The 20,029-nt window shown below is 36.1% G+C and overlaps 1 protein-coding gene and 1 pseudogene across 3 annotated transcripts in view; both read right to left on the bottom strand.

Moving 5' to 3' along the window:
- ASXL2 (ASXL transcriptional regulator 2) overlaps window positions 1-20,029 on the bottom strand; it is a 210,092-nt gene that overhangs the window by 64,084 nt on the left and 125,979 nt on the right. For 2 of the 3 annotated variants that reach the window (XM_074209932.1, XM_074209931.1), the window contains exon 4: window positions 18,786-18,936. In XM_074209932.1, the coding sequence (XP_074066033.1) occupies window positions 18,786-18,936 (151 nt within the window). Of the gene's footprint in view, window positions 1-12,406; window positions 12,546-18,785; window positions 18,937-20,029 lie in introns of those variants that run through there. The other variant, XM_074209933.1, reaches the window with a different exon arrangement.
- LOC141504730 (glucose-6-phosphate 1-dehydrogenase-like) lies at window positions 12,683-15,562 on the bottom strand (annotated as a pseudogene).

The following is a 20,029-nucleotide window of genomic DNA, read 5'->3' as shown; positions in this document are numbered from 1 at the left end:
ACCTTGCTTAAATTCCCTTAAACCTATATATGGAAAAGCATTTACAATCTGTTACAAAATATTTCAGGTCCAAATTGGTTGAATTAGTTGCAGAATTTAAATGAGGCAAAATAAAGCAAAGAAAAAAATAATATAGTGTTTAAGTGGGGAAATATGACAAAATAAGCATAGACCAGTAAATCCAAAGCATACACCTTTTCATAAAGAACAACTGCCTGATCATTTTCATTTTAAAAAATTTTGATTTACATCTATTTCCATTAACTTCAAATAAGAGATGACCCAGAAAGGCAAATAACTTTTTTGATGGTTAAAAACTAAATCAGTGCTCTAAAACTACACTGATTTGTTGACATTTATTGAACTGTTCCAAAACAGAATGATTACAAGAATTTGTCCACAAATTTCGATGGAAGTTAGGAAAAAAGGATTAAAATGGGGCAGAATATCAGAGTAGCAAAGATGACTAAAAACAAAATGTTATAGAAGCCATGAGGAGACAGTTTTTCAATCAGCAAAATTTTACGTTTTTATCTTCCCTACACTAACCCTCAACTGAAAAAGAAAAACAAAATACCTGTTACAAACATGTCAATGAAAACACATTTCCATAGTTTATTTCCAATCAAAAAAAGTTTCATTTTGTATTTGAGACATATCTTTTTGTTAGTAGCTGCATAAGCACGAGTCATCATTAATCCTTTAGAATTATAGCTGATTATTATACTGATCACACAATTACTATGACTGTATTATTTGAGCTGTATAAATTGTTTTTGTTATGTTCATTTCACTCCACATGAGTTCACAGAAGTCATTCCATATTTCTCTGAAATTATCGGTTTCATCATTTCTAACAGCACAGTAATATATATTGTAACTTAGCTATTCCCTAATAGTTGGACAACTATTCAGTTTCTAGTTCTTTACCATCAATGCTAATGTTTATAAACTTCTGAAAAATAACTGGAATTATATGAGAAATTGTTAAAGTTCCCTTTGGCTCAGTGATCCTAACTTCAAGGTATGTAAGAGACTGTGTGTGTGTGTGTGTGTGTGTGTGTGTGTGTGTGTGTGTGTGTGTGTATGGAGATATATATATTCAGGAAAGCACTAGAAAATACTTGCAAGATAGTACCTTTCCAACAACTAAAGAATGGTTCAATAAAATGTGATATTCAAATAAAACTGAATATTAGAAACAATAGATATATGTAATTCAGAGAAATTTGGAAAAATTATGAATTGAAGCAAAAGATGGTATACAGAATAAGAACAATATACATACTGATAAAAATGTGACAACAAACACCAATTTGATTAGTAATTAATTATAATAACCAATAATTTATTTATTTAGTACTTTACTTTATCCCATTTATATGTACAAAACAATTATAAAGGTCATTTTTAAAACTTTTCAGTTTCACATTCACTCCTGAGAAGGTAAGCAATTAGATATATGTTATACATATGTAGTCTTACAAAACATTTCTGTAATAGTCATGTAGTGAAAGAACATAGATCACCCCCCAAAAAACCTCAAGAAAAAAATAAATCTTCAATCCATATTCAGACATTGTCGTTCCTTCTTGAGAATGAATTTTCATCTATTTTCATCACAAAGTCCTTCAGAGTTTTGTATCACTGTACTGCTGAGAACAGCTAAGTCGTTCACAGCTCATCATCAATGACACCGCTATTGCTCTGAACATTTCATTTTGTATCTGCTTATACAAATCTTTCCAGGCTTTCCTGTGTAATGCAAACAGATAAATCTAAGTAAATATAACCCTTTTCTCCACAGTACAAACATTGTATAATACAACAATATACACTAATAGCAAACAGTGAAGATGAACTGGTTGCTAATAATAGAGTTCGATGTACCACTCTGAATTCAAAGTACCATTCTATGAAAAATTAAGGGTATCAATTATGTCCTAACAATGGTTAAGAGCAAGATACTTTCCACAAGGTTTCTCTAGGCAGGAAAGATTAGCTACAATCAAGTATCAGTGACTCTCCCTTCAAGTCTGAACTGACTGGCATGAAAGCCGATGTGGGCCCTTCTGTTCTGAACCTTCCTTGATGAGCTATCTTCACCCATGTATGTCTTTTTCTGTGTGCTTATATTTGTATTCCCAGCAATTAACAGTGTCTGGAACATAATAAAAAAATTTTTTTAAAGATACTTGACATATGATTGACATCTTTCCTTTGTTCTTTCTTTGAAATGGCTTAGTAGTTTCTGTGTCTGGTTTCTACCAGGTAAAGCAAGTGAGGGAGCTACTCCTTTAAGTTAGGGAGGGCTAGGCTCTGCTAATCTAGTGTCAAGCTCTTCTTTCTTTCAGGAGATTAAGCAATTACTGTCCTTTGAAGAGGAAAGAAGTGTTGGGGACATCCAGAAGAGTCAGTTAAGATTCTTCCCCAAGGTGTGGACCCTGCAAGTTTGCTTTCCTCTTGCTATCAGAATACAAGAGGCTATATGAAGACAAATGAATCATCAAGAACTAATGATTAAAAGTTCTCCAGTGTTAATTCACAAAAGGATTTTGCATCATTGAGGAATCTGTCCTTCACAGTAAATTTTTTTAAGGGTTGGAAAATTGATGAATGTTGTTGCCAACTGGCGGGTCATATCAATCCTTGCATTTTCTGTAAGAAAACAAAAAACACCTTTTCAAAGCTATACCCCTTCTCCATAAAAGACACTAAAACTGGAAAACAGCATCAATTCATGATCACGGGAAGTAATTTTGACCTTGACTAATTTTGAAAACTAATGGATAGACTTCTGGCCAAGATGGCAGAGAGCACACAGTCACAGTTCTAAAGTCTTCTGATCTTTACCCATCAAATGAAACAAACATCTTATAAATCTGACCCACAAAACCCAGAAAGAAAAGCCAGGAGAAAGAACATCTACCCCAGGATTTGTCTCCAGCAGCATTGGCCGAATTTGGGCAGGTGGGTCTGGGCTCAGAGGATCAGCCCTGGATTAACCAGATTAGCAGCTGAATTGGAGCTGGGAGGCTGAGGGCCTGAGAGCCTGACCTACTGGATCAGCAGTGGGGCTAGACCCCAGGGGCTGGAGTCAACTAGGGAGCAGAGGCACTGGTGTTGGTGCTGTCCCTCTGGAGCTTGCAGACAGGGCTGGGGGGAAGAGTTCTGGTGCAGGAGAGCTGTGGACACCATGCCTGGGCTCCTCTGCTCTGAGGAACTCAGAGTCCAAGCCTCCATTACAGCTCAGACTTATTCCTGGAACAAATGCAGACTACTTCTGCCTCAGGCCCAGGTGTGTGAGTAGAAGAACCAGCCCAGCTGACAAATAACCTCAGGCAAGGGTAAAGAGTACCATTGATTGAAGGCAAAAGAATTCAATAACTCCAACTCCTCCCTTCAAGCAAAGAGAGAAGGCCTCAATCAAGGTCACAGACATTCCAGAGAAAGCAACCAGCACCTCCTACTGGCCAGGAAGAGAAATTGTACTCAGTGAGTAAAGCCTCTAGTGATCCTAACACCAAACCCCTGTGAACCAGCCCCTCCCCAACTCAAGGTCTTAGCAAAATGAAGAAAAATTCTTGGAAGGGAAAGACCCTAACTCAGAAAGACCTAGAACCTCTGATGAGAATACAATCTGGTCTTCAGCACAGAAAGATTTCCTTAAAGAAATAAGGAAGGAGCTTAAAAATCAGCTGGAAAATTTGGGAGAGACAATTAATACTTTTGCAACAAGAAAACAAATCCTTACAAAGTACAATTAGACAAATACAAAAGGAGAATAAATCTCTCAGATCCTCAATTGGACAAATACAAAATGAGAATAAATCTCTCAGATCATCAATTGGACAAATACAAAATGAGAATAAATAACTCATGTCATCAACTGAACAAATAAAAATGAGAATAATTCTCTCAGATCCTCAATTGGGCAAATGTAAAAAGAAAATAATTCTTTCAAAACCTCAGTTGGTCAAATGGAAAAGCTCTTTCAAAAGTAAGAATTGACCAAATGGAAAAGGAGTTGCAAAAGGTTAATGAAGAAAACTCCTCCCTCAAAAAAAGAATGGAGTCTGCACAAACTAATGACTCCATGAGACAGCAAGAACAAGTTAAACAATATCAAAAAATAGAAAAAAATAGTAGAAAATGTAAAATACCTCATCAACAAAACCACTGACCTCAAGAATAGATCGAGGTGGGTCAACCTGAAAATTATAAGACTTCCTGAAAACACTGAAGAGGAAGAAAGCCTGGACTCGATTTTACAGGATCTAGGGATGGACAACTGCCCTGATATCATCGTTATTGAAAGAGTACATCGATCCCCACCAGAAAAAGATCCTAAAATGAAAACACCAAGGAATGTCCTGGCCAAATTCAAGAACTATCAGATAAAAGAGAAAACCCTGCAAGCAGACAGAAAGAAACAATTTAAAAATCAAGGAGCCACAGTACGGATCACGCAGGACCTGGCTGCATCAACATTAAGGGATCGAAGGGCCTGGAACAAGATATTTCAAAGACCAAGGGAGCTTGAAATGCAGCCAAAAATCTACTTTCCTGCAAAGCTGAGCCTTTTCTTTCAGGGAAAAAGATAGACATTTAAACGAAATAGAAGAATTCCAAGAATTTCTGATTAAAAGACCAGAGCTAAACAGAAAATTTGGACATCAAACAGGAGGTTCAAGAGACACACGAAAAGGTAAAATAAAAAAAAAGAGGGGGAGGTAAAAGGAAAAAAATGCTATCCAGTAAGTTGAATCTGGCTATATCCCAGCATGGGGGGAAAGATACTCATAAATCTTGAGAATTGTAACTCTAACAGAGAGAATATACCTAGCGAGAAATGATGGACATTCCTGACCTATCCATGAGACTGCTATCTAAAGAGATGTAACTGGCTTTAAACCCACTTGGGAGAAAGACTCTAATAACTCTCAGGAATTCTGACTCTATTCAATAGAATATACTGAACTAGAAGGGACAGACACTTAGAATTTTCTATGACTTAGATGGAATGATCTAAAAAACACTACCTCCTTAAAAAGGGGGACAGGAAAGAGATGGGAGGAGGGAGGGGATTGAATGGGGGTAAATCTCATTACACTAAGAGTACAAAATACCTATGGTAATAGAGGGGAAGAAGGGAGCAAATGAAAAACACCTGAATCATCTTCTGATCAGACTTGGCTTAAAGTAAACCTACACATATTCAACTTATAGAACATCTAAGATTTCAAGTATTAAAAGGGGAAAAGGGGAGGGGGGGACAGAGAAAGGGAAGCGGAGTGGGGGGAAAAAGGGAACAAAAGGAAGGGAAGGGAAAAGGGAAAGGGGAAAGAAAGGGGAGGGTGTGATATAGGAGGGCAAATACACTAAAGGGGGGTGGTATTCAGAAAAACTGGGGAATATGGATAAAGGGGGAGAGGGGAAAAATACAAACAGAGGGAAGATAGCGGAGGGCAATAAAGAATTAGTAATCATAACTTTGAATGAGAATGAAATGAACTCTCCCTTAAAATGAAAGCAAATAGCAGAGTGGATTAAAAACCAGAATCCTACAATATACTGCTTACAAGAAACTCATTTGAAGCAGAGAGATACATATAGAGAAAAGGTAAAAGGTTGGAGCAAAATATATTTTGCTTCAGCTGAAGTAAAAAAAGCAGAGGTAGCAATCCTTATCTCAGACAAAGCAGTAGCAAAAATAGATAGCCTTAAAAGAGATAAGGAAACTTTATCCTCCTAAAAGGTACCATAGACAATAAAGTCATTTCAATATTGAATAAATATGCACCCAATGGGACAGCACCCAAATTCTTAGAGGAGAAGCTGAAAGAACTACAGGAAGGCATAGACAGCAAAATTCTACTAGTAGAAGACTTCAACCACCCGCTATCAGATCTACATAAATCGAATCATAAAATAAACAAGAAAGAAGTTAAGGAGGTAAACAGATGGTTAGAAAAATGAGATATGGTAGACTTATGGAGGAAACTGAATGGGGATAGAAAGGAATATGCCTTTTTCTCTGTAGTACATGGAACTTATACAAAAACTGACCATGTACTAGGACATAAAAACCTAATGATCAACTGTAGAAAGGCAGAAATAGTGAATACATCTTTCTCAGATCACAATGCAATAAAACTCATATGCAATATTGGGCCAAGGAGATACAGACCCAGAACAAACTGGAAGCTGAATAACCTCATTTTAAAAAATGAATGGACCAAAAACACAAATTATATATTAACCATTGTATCCCCTAGATAATGATAATAATGAAACAACATAACAAAACCTGTGGGATTCATTCAAAGTGACTCTCAGGGGATATATTATAGCTTTAAATGCTTACATGAATAAATTGAAGAAAGAGGAAATCAATGAACTAAACATGCAACTAAAAAAATTAGAGAAAGAACAAATCAAAAATCCCCAATTAAATACCAATTAGAAATTTTAAAAATTAAAGGAGAAATAAAATCAAAGGCAAAAAAACTATTGAATTAATAAATAAAAGCAAAAGTTGGTATTATGAAAAAGCCAATAAAATTGATAAACCTCTGGTCAATTTGATAAAAAAAAGAAAGAAGAAAACCAAATCGCTAGTATCATAAATGAAAAAGGTAAACTCACCACCAATGAGGAGGAAATTGAATAATTCGAAATTATTTTGCCCAACTCTTTGTGAATAAATCTGATAATCTAAGTGAAATGGATGAATATTTACAAAAATATAAGTTGCCCAGGTTAAATGAAGAAGAGATTAAATACCTAAACAACCCTATCTCAGAAAAAGAAATTCAACAAGCCATTACTGAACTCCCTAAAAAAAAAAATCTCCAGGGCCAGATGGATTCACAAGTGAATTCTAAGAAACATTTAAGGAACAATTGGTTCCAATTCTATATAAACTCTTTGGAAAAATAGGGAAAGATGGAACTCTGCCTAACTCTTTCTATGAAACCAATATGGTACTGTCACCTAAACCAGGAAGAGTTAAAAACAGAGAAAGAAAATTATAGACCTATTTCCTTGATGAATATAGATGCAAAAATCCTAAATAAAATCTTAGCAAAACAACTACAACAAGTCATCACTAGGATAATACATTATGATCAAGTAGGATTTATTCCAGGAATGCAGGGATGGTTCAATATTAGGAAAACTGTTAGTACACTCAATTATATCAACAGCAAACCTATCAGAAATCATATGATCATATCAATGGATGCTGAAAAAAACTTTTGACAAAATACAGCATCCATTCCTATGAAAAACACTAGAGAGTGTAGGGATAAAATGGACTGTTCCTTAAAATAATTAGCAATAGCTATCTGAAACCATCAACAAGCATTAAATTCAATGGGGATAGGCTACAGGCATTCCCAATAAGATCAGGGGTTAAACAAGGGTGCCCATTATCACCACTACTATTCAATATTGTATTAGAAATGTTAGCATCAGCAATTAGAGAAGGAAAAGAAATCAAAGGAATTAGAATTGGGAAGGAAGAGACAAAACTCTCACTCTTTGCAGATGACATGATGGTCTACCTAGAGAATATCAAAAAATCATCCAAAAAAACTACTGAAAACAACTAGCAATTTTAGCAAAGTTGCAGGTTATAAAATAAACCCTCATAAATCCTCAACTTTTCTATATATGTCTAGCAAGAAACAGCAGGAAGAGCTAGAAAGAGAAATCCCATTCAAAGTAACCTCAGATAGTGTAAAATATTTGGGAGTCTATTTGCCAAGACAGACTCAGAATCTTTTTGAAAACAATTATAAAACATTTCTCACACAAATTAAATCAGATTTAAATAACTGGGCAAATATCAACTGCTCATGGATAGGTAGAGCTAATAATGACAATTCTACCAAAACTAAATTATCTGTTTAGCACCCTACCAATCAAAATTCCAAAAAATTACTTTAATGAGTTACAAAAAATTGAAGTAAATTCATATGGAGAAATAAAAAGTCAAGAATTGCCAGGAGCTTAATGAAAAAAATGCAAGCGAATGTGGCTTAGCACTACCCGATCTAAAATTATATTATAAAGCATCAGTTATCAAAACTATTTGGTATTGGCTAAGAAATAAGAGTGGTGGACCAGTGGAATAGACTAGGTGTAAAAGCAAGAGAGGATTATAGTAATCTGCTGTTTGATGAACCCAAAGAGTCAGGCCATTGGGATAAAAACTCCCTGTTTGATAAAAACTGCTGGGATAATTGGAAGTTAGTATGGAAGAAACTTAGATTAGACCAACACCTCACACCCTTTACCAAGATAAGATCCAAATGATTACAGGACATAGACATAAAAAAACAATACTATAAGCAAATTAGAAGATCAAGGACTAGTCTACCTGTCAGATCTATGGAAAGGGGAGCAGTTTATGACTAAGGAAGAGTTGGAGAACATCACCAAAAACCAATTAGATGATTTCAATTACATTAAATTAAAAAGCTTTTGCACAGATAAAACCACTGTAACCAAGATCAAAAGAAATGTAGTAAACTGCAAAACAATCTTCACAACTAATGATTCTGACAAAGGACTCATTTCTAAAATATACAGAGAACTGAGTCATATTTTTAAAACAAAAAGCCATTCCCCAATTGACAAATTGTCAAAGGATATACAAAGGCAATTTAAAGATGAGGAAATCAAAGCAATTCATAGCCATATGAAAAAATGCTCTAAATCATTAATTATTAGAGAAATGCAAATTAAAGCTTCTAACACCTCTCAGACTGGCCAATATGACCAGAAAGGATAATGATCATTGTTGGAAGGGTTGTGGGAAATCTGGGACATTATTACATTGTCAGTGGAGCTGTGAACTCATCCAACCCTTCTGGAGAGCTATTTGGAATTACGCCCAAAGGGCAACAAAAATGTGCATACCCTTTGACCCAGCAATACCACTACTGGGTCTATATCCGGAAGAGATGATGAAAAAGGGTAAATACATCACTTGTGCAAAAATATTTATAGCAGCCCTGTTTGTGGTGGCAAAGAATTGGAAATCAAGTAAATGTCCTTCAATTGGGGAATGGCTTAGCAAACTGTGGTGCATGTATGTCATGGAACACTATTGTTCTATTAGAAACCAGGAGGGATGGGATTTCAGGGAAGCCTGGAAGTATTTACAGGAACTGATGCTGAGGAAGATGAGCAGAACCAGAAAAACACCGTATACCCTAACAGCAACATGGGAGTGATGATCAACCTTGAAGGACTCTCTCATTCCATCAGTGCAACAATAATGAGCAATTTTGGGCTGTCTGCAAAGGAGAGTGCCATTTGTATCCAGATAAGGAGCTGTGAAGTTTGAACAAAGTTCAAGGACTATTCCCTTTAATTTAGAAAAAAATAGATTATCTTATTGTCTGATCTTGTTACCTCTTAGCTTTCTTGTCTCTTCTCCAAACCCAGCATTATATCTGCTATAAGATGTTGCTTCTGTATCACTTGACACATGACAAGTCATGATATGACATGATTTATGTGCAAAAAATATGAATTAAGGATGCCAGTTATAAAATTATAAAGTCCAAATGTTATGAACTTATTTTATTTTACTGAATTCATTAATAACTATAATATAGCCATGAAGGGGATGATTTCAAAAGATGTTACTTGTATAACAAAATTCATCTGTTTATAAGCCTGCTCATTAATTAACAGTGTTCACTGTTCTTCTGAAAAGACAACAAAAATTTTTTCCAAGTTATTACTTATTAGTATTGCTCATCAAGGGGCGGCTAGAAAGCACAGTGGATAAAGCACAGGCCCTGGAGTCAGGAGTACCTGGGTTTAAATCCAGACACTTAATAATTACCTAACTGTGTGTCCTTAGGCAAGCCACTTAACCCCATTTGCCTCACAAAAACCTAAAAAAAAAAAAATATTGCTCATCAAAAATGACTGAAAGAAAATATAGGGTGTAGTTATGTTACTAAGAGATGGTAAGATTTAAGCTATGTCCATGAAAATGACAGGCCATAATTAGCATAAAATTCTGCACAAACCACTATCAAACATAAAAATGCAAGAGGCCAAGGCTATGCCAACATTGCAATTATGTAATCAGAAGCAAGTACAAGTAAAAATTTTTCAGAAAACAAGCCTGATCCATGTGCCCTGCAAAGCACACGTCTAGTAGAAGGAAGTACAGCTTCTCTGAAAGCAGCAGATATTTCCACAACAGTTGAAAATTTTTCTTATTTTCTTTTAAAGCTGCATCAGCCCCAAGGAAATGGGGGCATTTTCTTAGAGGTCACAGAGAAACATAAAGATCTTTTAAAACAAGAACTATTGTATAAAAAAAAGTTATGTTTGGAAAAACAGAAGTGGGGGCAGCTAGGTGACACAGTAGATAGAGCACCAACCCTGGAGTCAGGAGGACCTGAGTACAAATGTGACCTCAGACACGTATTACCCAGCTGTGTGACCTTGGGCAAGTCACTTAACCATACTGCTTTGCTGCTAGCTTAGAGTCAACCCCTCCCAAAAAGGAAATAAATATTGGCATATCCAAAAAGAATTTCCATAACCTGAGGTCTTTTCCACAGATTTTTGCTCATGAAGCTAAGCTAAAAATTCCCAACTATATTGAAAAAGTATTAAGAATACAGCATTCAAAGAATGTGGCAGCCTGTGTCAAAGACACATTTTGTTAAACAAAAGAAAACAAATATTCTCAAAAATGACATAAGATGGGGAAATGAAATTGTATAGAAAAACTAAATGCATTTTGATTTCTGGTTCTACATTCAAAAATGAATTGCTATATCTGAGCTTAGATTTGGGCTCAAGTCTACTGACCCAGGCTCAGAACTCTCTATCCCCTGAATAAGTTGGGATACATTTCATTTCTAGGAAAATAATTGAACTTGATCAAAGTACTACAAGCTCATTTATGTTAAAAACCTTCACTTTTTCCCTTTTAAAATGTTTGTTCTATGCAGCAAATTGTTTAATTCATGCCTTTTCTTTTTATTGGAATTTAACATTCAAATTCAGAATTATAATGTTGCACATAGTCCATTAAATTATTTTTATATAATATTATATATTATGAGAAACCTAGTAGATGTTAGTAAATAGAATGCTAGACCTGAAATCAGCAAGATGTGAGATCAAATCTAGTCCCACAAACTTCTTGTGTGGCCCTTGGCAACTTCTCCTTCAGCTCTACCATTTTACCAACCATTGTTTGTCCATTCTGGAAGGAGACTATGGTAACAGGGATGTGATGTCATGAGTTGCAAGTGACTGGAATTTAAGCAAGGGAGGGCTATGCAAAGTCACCAGTCTCATTTTCTCTCATAGAGTTCCCTGTGTTCAGTAGCCAGATATGGATCAGGATAATTAGAGTTGGTTCTTGAATGGTTAAGGCAGGTAAGAAAAAAAAAGATGGCCTCTTTTGCATAGTCAAAAAAAAAATCAGTCAGGGAGTGACCCTCTGAGTTTCTGGCCAAGGCAGAAAGAACTGATAAACGACATTCATGTTAAGCCAAGCAGGACTCAAATAATGACCAAACAGGGCTTGGCTTGAGACCTACTGTTAGTCAATCAATGAAAGCCAGAGTGATTTGGGGTTTGTAAACCCCAATATCTACTCAGATTCCATCGATCAAAATTTACATTCTTTTGGGCAGAGCACAGAAGGTGGAGATAGGTCCCTAAATAATGACTCTAGCCATTCAATGTCAGGACTTGGATTTTCCTTTCCTCACTCCCAGATGTAACTCTTGATTCAGTCTGTTGAGTCCCTTAGCTCATTCTCAAGAAAATTAGAACCACGTGATGGATGTTTTCTTATCCATCCTAAACAACTTCTGCAGTACTGAGGAGAACCTTAATCTCCAAATTCAGGCCAATCTTATTCAAAGTTCCCCCCACCCACCCAGAGGACTTTTTATTTAAGGCATCTCTATTTACTTATGCAGTTTTTTAGTTCCTTCACTTAAAAGATACTGACTGGAATCTCACTTAACTTCAGACATTTTCTTGCAAGTCTAGAATCTAATCCTCCTAATTATTATCTAATTCTTATTATTTAATCAATAATAAGCTCAAGTAAAAACACTGACAAGAATCAAGACAATAATTTATTTCAGCTTTGTGCTCCCAGGTACCACAATTAAATACCTGGGAGAAATATGAATATTTAAGATGATAAGCTGCATCTTTCAAGTCATCTAAAAATTGAAAGAACTTGTACATTAAAAAAGCTATTACAGCTATTTCATTTTGTAATATTTAAGCTTCCTTATACAACAAACACATGTTTCATAGAACTGTGCTACTTAAAACAAAAAGTACCTGGAGCAAAGTCTTCACAGGTAGAAGCAAATAATTAGTTTGAATAACTTACCATGGCTTGAAATTTCATATAGCTCCTCTCTGAACATTGTTTCCTGCTCTAATGTTGCAAACTTCTGAGTTTTTTCAGTGTTTGAGTAAATTAATAAATTAATTTTAAAGCTGAGTTTTCATTTTCAAAGGACTTGTCTTTGTTTCTAATTGGTTGAAAAGAAAACCTATGAAGACTATGTTTCTACCCATTTTAAATGAAAAGTCTCAGTTTTGCTACTGACAGAAGTCTTTATTTTTGTACATATAAGGAAGTGGGTTTTGATGCTATCTGAACATGCTTCCTGTTTTACTAAAGGCATGAAATAAAGTTACCTCAGATTGAGAGTCAAAAACCTTTGAGAACAAGGAATGTATAGCAAGTTTGTTCAACCTCCACTGATATTTGCAGACCACTTGTGATTCCTCAAAAGGAAGTTAATCCTACCAAACTCATAGGCATACCACATATCATCACTTCTCTCACTTGTGGCTAAGAGATTTCTCAGAATTATATAGAACAACAAATGCATTCACATGCATACAATACAGACATAAGCTATTTCCAGTTTCAGTATTAATAAAGATGAAAGAGTAGGAAATATCTCATGTTCTTTTCTGGCACATGTATCTTCCAAATGAATCCTAACATCAGATATATACACTATGACAAAAGATTAGTGAGAGATTAGGTTGTGGGACACACTTAAAACTCAATCTTGTTATCTGCATTATAGTTGGTAAATGATGTCATATTTATTCCTGTAGTTCTCAAAAAGAACTGAGCATTCCTAGATGCTCAATCAAGCTCAACAAATTTCAAACTCATACTTATATCCCCAGAAACTAACAAAGTAACTGGCAAATAGTTGGGCATAATAAATGCTTTTTACGTGTTTGAACAGTGGTTTATAACAACAGATTTTAAACAAATTCCTGGATCCCCAAATAAATCTTGATCAAGTCTTGCCATATGACCAATGGCTATCTTTGATTTCAATTACAAATCTTTGAAATGAAAATGCTTTAGGAAACTCTTCAATTATTAATTATAATGTTATTCACAATAGCTCCTCCTTTGGGTGACTTGTAGATATAATTCTTCACAAACAGCAATTTTTTTCTGTTTTCAATCATTTATTTTTATTTAATTTTTTTTAGATTTTTCTTTTTTGCAAGGCAAATGGGGTTAAGTGGCTTGCCCAAAGCCGCACAGCTAGGTAATTATTAAGTGTCTGAGACCGGATTTGAACTACTCAAGTACTCCTGACTCCAGGGCTGGTGCTTTATCCACTGCGCCACCTCGCCGCCCCAGTTTTCAATCATTTATAATCAAAAATATATGTTGTTAAAAAGATAGGTCTGGGGGCAGCAAGATGGCGTTCAAATCCAGTCTCAAGACACTTAATAATTACCTAGCTGTGAGGCTTTGGGCAAGCCACTTAACCCCATTTGCCTTGCAAAAACCTAAAAAAAATAAAAATATAAAAAGATAGTTCTTCTGTATGTGACAACAGATGCAAATAGATGATGGAGTGGACAAACAGCAATATAACTAATGAACCAATGGTGAATTAATACAAACATTCTAAAAAGCAATTTGGAACTGTGCAAATCAAGTTGACTCAAAGTTTCACTGACAGACTTAGACACTAAAGAAGTGAGAGGGAGGGTGGGGAGAACTCAGATCCACCAAAACATTTACAGCAGTGCTACCTCTAGTATCAAAGAACCTGAAACAAAGTTGGTGCCCAAAGAATAGGGACTGACAAAACCATGGTATATAAATGTACTACAATATTAAATGTTACTTTAAAAAAAAACCCTTGTAATTTTGTATTCTTAAAGGTATAGTCCTGCAGATAAACAAAGCTGAAATTGAAATGTAGCTGGCTCTGGGAGACTAACCATGTGAAAGCATGTCTGGTCGCTACTGAATGGCAGACCCAATGCAGCTGTAGAGAGCTGCTGGGAGTGGAGGGGGCCCTCCCTCTCCCCCAGGGCCAGGTTCTTGGTGGTCTCAAAAATTGCTCAGTGAGTGGAATATGAACAGGAAATAGGCAGAGAAAGAGGACAAACCTGAAGTGAGGCCAAAGAACAGAGGCTGGAGAGTTGAGGAAAGAGACTGCCAAGGCTGCCCCAGAGCTTGTGGGGTTTACCCACCTGTAGTTGCCCTTGTACTGGAAGTCCACTCTCTTTCAACAGCTCATCTGCTTTCAGGAGTGTGTCAACTGCCCTAGACATAAGCAATGGGCTTGGGGTCTTCTCCCTCTCCATGCAGTGCAGTAAAGGTATAAAGATCTTCCAGGTTCCCAGAAGCTTGTCCCTATGCACAAAGTGCATCTGGCTCCCATAGAAGAGGTCCAAGACAAGACACTCATAAGGAGCAGGCAGCTTTACATCTTTATATTGGTTGCCATAGGGTCAGGTCCAGTTCAAACTCTTTGGGACTGAAGAACACCCCTGGCTTATTGGTCATCTTGGTGTAGACAGTTTCATTGGACTGTACACAGAATACCAGCTCATTCTGGCTACACTGATGCTGGAAGATGTCATCAGCCACATCCTGGAATTTTAGGCACACCTGTGCTTCACATTCATTCAAGGACTTGCCACAGTGAAGGATAAAGAGGACACCATCCCATCTTTCATTTTCCATACCAAGGACCATAGCAGCAAAACTGGCAATAGTGGAGCCCTGGGGCACTGTGAGGTTGTCTGATAGCCTCTGGAGGGGAGAAGGGGATTCTTCATTTGGGTTTTCCTCATACTAACCCAAGACCACATCAGTTGCTCTCTCTCTTCAGAGATAGACTTCACCTTTTTATCCCAGACATCATCAGAGTTGGTGGAGGCAGGCTTCTTCATGGCCACCAGGCAAAACATTTGCAAGAGTTGGTTCTGCATCACATCTCAAATGATGCCACATTTATTAAAATAGATCCAAGGGTTCCTTGAAAGTAAAGATGACACAGACAATGCATTCCAGACTGGTCCAAAAATCTTGTTATCAAATCTTAGCACCATGAGGTTCTGCATCATCTCTTTGATCAATCCAGTAGATCTGGTCCTCATGGAAAATGGAGGAAATGTGGTTTGACATCTTTTCAGAGCTCTGAAGTTCCTTTCTGAAAGGCTTCTCCACAATGATCCATTCGAGTCTACCAAGGCTGGTGCTTTATCCACTACGCCACCTAGCCGCCCCCCCAATCCTTCTTAATTCTAATGTTTTTGCTCTGTTAATTATTATAAGCTGCCTACAGCTTGCTTTTGTTTATATTTGTTTCTATGTTGTCCCCTTAGATTGTAAATTCATTCAGGAACTATCTCCCAACCAACTTTTTTGTCTCTTTTTCTATCTCCAGTGGTCAGCACAGTGCCTGGCACATTAGGACACTTAATGAAAGGTTTAGCTAATTTTGCTCAGTTTTTATTAATTTAAAAATTTATTTGTTGTAAGAATCTGCTCTGGAAAAGGTTGCACTGGAATATGGAAATTAATGTTTTTAAAAAGTATCAATAAAAATTTATTTTATTATATAATTTTCAATGACACACATACCCTTTAAGGAACAACTTGTAATACTCAAATCTGTCAGAACAAAGCGTAATGGTATTTTTTCACACCATTTGGCCTCTATGACAAAATACCAACTCTTCGACTTGACATTTAAAACACTGTACAATCTGGTTTGAGCTGACCCCCCCAAAAGCTTATGTCATACAATCCTGCTTCACACACTGACTTGATATTCTTAGAATATGGAATTATATCTCCTACATAGATGCCTTTCCTTTCCTTGGAATCTACTGTCCTCCTCAACTTGGTCTCTTAAAATCCTCATCTTCCTTATCAACTCTGGGGACCTCCTGTGGAAAACTTTTCTAGATCCTCATTACTACTACTTTCAATGTTCTCACTTAACTTAAAATAATTTAGATCCTAGGTTTCTGATCTCACGTTTTAAGAAAGAGCAAAGAAGTCTTCTCCAACTAAATTTGTACTTGTTCACTTTAGGGTACGATTAAATCATATTCTCTCTGCCCCACCCCAAGGTACTTTATACTGTTATTTAGATGCCGAAAAAAAATTACACTTTTATTTTCATAATTTTTGCAATCTTATGCATTTTAAAATATTCAGAGAAAGGGTCTCTAGACCACAAACTGCCAAAGAAATCCATAATACAAGAAAAGTTTGGAATACTGGCCTTGGAGGGAACTCATGTCAATTATCTAAATTACCTTGTCTATATAATGTTAAATCATAGATAATTTTAAAACCACTTGTATTCAGCTTTAGAATAAATTTTCATGTTTACAAGTGAATACAAATGTTCCTCAATATTCTAGAAATACAGTCAACTGTTTATTAACTACAATGACATTTTATTAACTATAATAAAGTGCACGGTGGCTAGGTGGCACAGTGGATAGAGCACCAGCCCTGGAGTTAGGTGTACCTGAGTTCAAATCTGGCCTGAGACACTTACCTAGCTCTGTGGCCTTGGGCAAGTCACTTAACCCCATTGCCTTGCCCCGCCCCCCCAAAAAAACCTATAATAAAGTGCAATGGGCTAATGCTGTGGATACAAAGATGAAATAAGACAGAGGCTCTGCCCTCAAATAGCTCCTAATCTCATTGAAAACAAAAAAAAATACACATAGGAGTCCCTTGAGAAATTCAAAAGGGAAAAAGGTCATGGAACCTAAGTAACCTGGAGAGATTATTGGGGCAATCAGAAAAATAGGTGTTACTAAGAGAAAAACATAGAAGTTAAACAGTAGGGCAGATCTGAGAAGAAAAATGAGGAGTTTAATTTCAACAAGCTGAGGTGATTTAGTGGCAAGGTATGCAAGAAGGAGACCTATTCTGAGAATGTGGCTTAATTTATTGCTTTAAAGGTTTGCAAGTTGTTCTGTATAAGGCTCATATCAACCCTTGTGAGGCGGATGGCTTTATGATTCTCATTACATGATTAAGTGCTTTATCCAAGGTTAAGCAGTTGCAGAATTTAAAAATAGACTTTCTGAACTCCAAGAGGAGGAACTCTTAATATTAACCCCCCAAAAAATACCTCTTTCTCCTGAGAGTAGTCAGAGCTGAATATAAAATACATAAAGATGATGATGAAAGCCAAGTGAAAAATTGAGAACAGGAAGGGAGAAGATATAGGGAAAAGATAAGAAGACTAAGGTCAAAATCTCAGCGAATGAAAGAAAATAAGTAGCCAAGAGAAAAGGGGAAATCAGAGAAAGAGAAAAGATATAAGAATGGAATTACTGAATCAAAGAGAAAGAAGCATAAGGAAGGCACAACTAAAACTGTCAATAGCGACAAATCTCCTGTAATTACAAGGTAAGTTCTAAACTACTGTTCTGCCTTTGAATCAATAATCAGAACAGGAAATCAACTTTTAAACTGATAACTGACTATAATGTATAAATCTCAAAGTCCTAATAATAATAGTTTATATTTATGTAGTGCATAAATCACTAAACAAATACTGTGTATAATATCTCATTTGATCCTCAAAACAGTGAAGTTGGTACTCTTTTTTTAAATGAGACTACAAAGTAAAAGATACAGCATTTTAATCGATTCATTTTGATTACAAATCTTGTGATCTTTTTCATAGCATTCACTTGTTTATTTTTAAAAACCCAAGTAGTAAAAAAAGTATCAGTTCTTGACTTTCCGAAACTTGGTATTTTTGCCTCTCATATCCAAAGTCAGACATTCACTTAGAACTGAAGATACAGGTCTAAGTTAGGTGAGATCTGGAAGGTGTGCTCGCTGTATAGCACTGTGTTAACCCCTCTGAAGAAATACTATTAACAATTTATTAACTGTTCCATCATACTCCAGCAGGTTATTTAAAATGTTCCTGGAGGGCTTTTAAGAAATAATTACCTACAAAGAAAGAGGAAGAGCACTTTGTATACTGAAATTCAAATCCATATTAATGAAAGAGTATCACAGAAAAGTCAGATTATAGACACCCAGAGGTGACATTCTAAAAAATCTTCTGGCTCAGACCCAAGGCAGGTAATGATTAAGACAAAACAGCAGATCAAAAATTATGAGAGAAATTGACAAGGAAAAATGAACAAATACAGCCAAACTTTGGCAAAAAGAGTAAAAGAGTCTCAAGAGTTCAAAAGAAAAGCTGTAATGAAACCAATTATTCTATATATTGTTTAATGAACAAAAAGAAAATGTAAGGTGCAGAGAGTAATTTGTAAAGAAAAATCAGAAAAGACCAAAAAAATGGCTCCACATTATTCAATGACAGGGAAATGGAGAGAACTGAACTCCTCAGAAGAGTTCTGGAAGCAGAGTTAAAAGAGACTGTTTCACAAGAGTTCTACTTTAGGTCTTCAGAGCTTGGTGGATTTACCTTTCCTCTTCCACCTGCTCTTTCTGCCCTCCTTGTTGCTCCCACCATCACTGCTGCTACTGCTGTTCTCAGAACTTGGAGAGTCTGACTGGCCATCGCTGCTCTCTTCAGAACCTTCTGATAACTCTTTCACACCATCTGGAACATCTTTCTGAAAATGAAAAACCAATTAGATTAAGTAACATGGAAGAAGGTATGATTCTATTAGAAGGTCAGCTGCCTCCACGCTGGTAAGATTTGGATTGAAGTCCTACCTTTGTTACATTAGCCTGGGCAAGTCATGAGGGCTTATTGCTTTATTCAACTTTCTGGAGACCCTAAATTGCAGAGAAGGTGTTAACCCACATCAGGAGATGGAGTTCTCTCCTAGAAAAGTTCTCCATATCAACGAAATCATTAGTTCTCTTATAAAATAGGGAGCAATTAGGAACTTGGGAATTAGCAATTAGGAATCTTATTTAGAACCCTGGTTTAAGTTTTTCGATTAGGACAACAGGTATAAAATTATATCTTCTGATTGCTCATCATACCAATTTCCAAAATATAATGCTTCAACTAAAACTAATCTTTTGCATTCCCACACAAAAAACCACAAATCATGATGCTACATGAAAACAATTATGTAACTAAAAAAAAACTGAGTTTCCGTTAAAAAGCAATATTATCATTAGCTACAAAGAACTTCAGGATCATATGCCTTATTTCAATACTTCATAAGTTTCCTTGATATCACAGGTCTAGACAAGGTCTTGCTCCACACCTTGCCTGATGACAGCTCCTCCACCAAGAGAGTTCAAACCTTCTTAACAACCTAGCATATGGTTTGTGAGGTGAAATTCAACATTCTATTAGCAAATTTAGCTAGCTGGTCCTGTACAATAGACAGTTTGTCACCAGATTTATGTTATGAAAAGCTTTCAGGCTTTTAATTAGGATTCTGCCAAAGTTGTGAATACATTCTATTTCTCTGCAGTACTTGTCACCCAGAGAAAAAATATTTTAAGAGGCCACTTATTAAGGTCATTTACTACACATAAAATGATCCCCATAGTTTTAGTAAGACAAACATCTATATTCCTTATTATCCTACTCTCATCTCTAAGAACTTGTAGCCATCCATCATAACATAATTTGATATAATCTTTACAAAGCTATGCCTCTATTCCTTTCTTTCATCCTTCAAAAACTTATGACTCAACCCCTCTGGACATCCTTCCAAGAATGACCACTTTTGGTACTGCTAA

Source organism: Macrotis lagotis, chromosome 1, assembly GCF_037893015.1.
Source record: "Macrotis lagotis isolate mMagLag1 chromosome 1, bilby.v1.9.chrom.fasta, whole genome shotgun sequence".
Classification (NCBI taxonomy): Eukaryota; Metazoa; Chordata; class Mammalia; order Peramelemorphia; family Peramelidae; genus Macrotis; species Macrotis lagotis.
The sequence above is the reverse complement of the archived record's forward strand: the minus strand, read 5'-3'. Positions and strand labels throughout refer to the sequence as shown.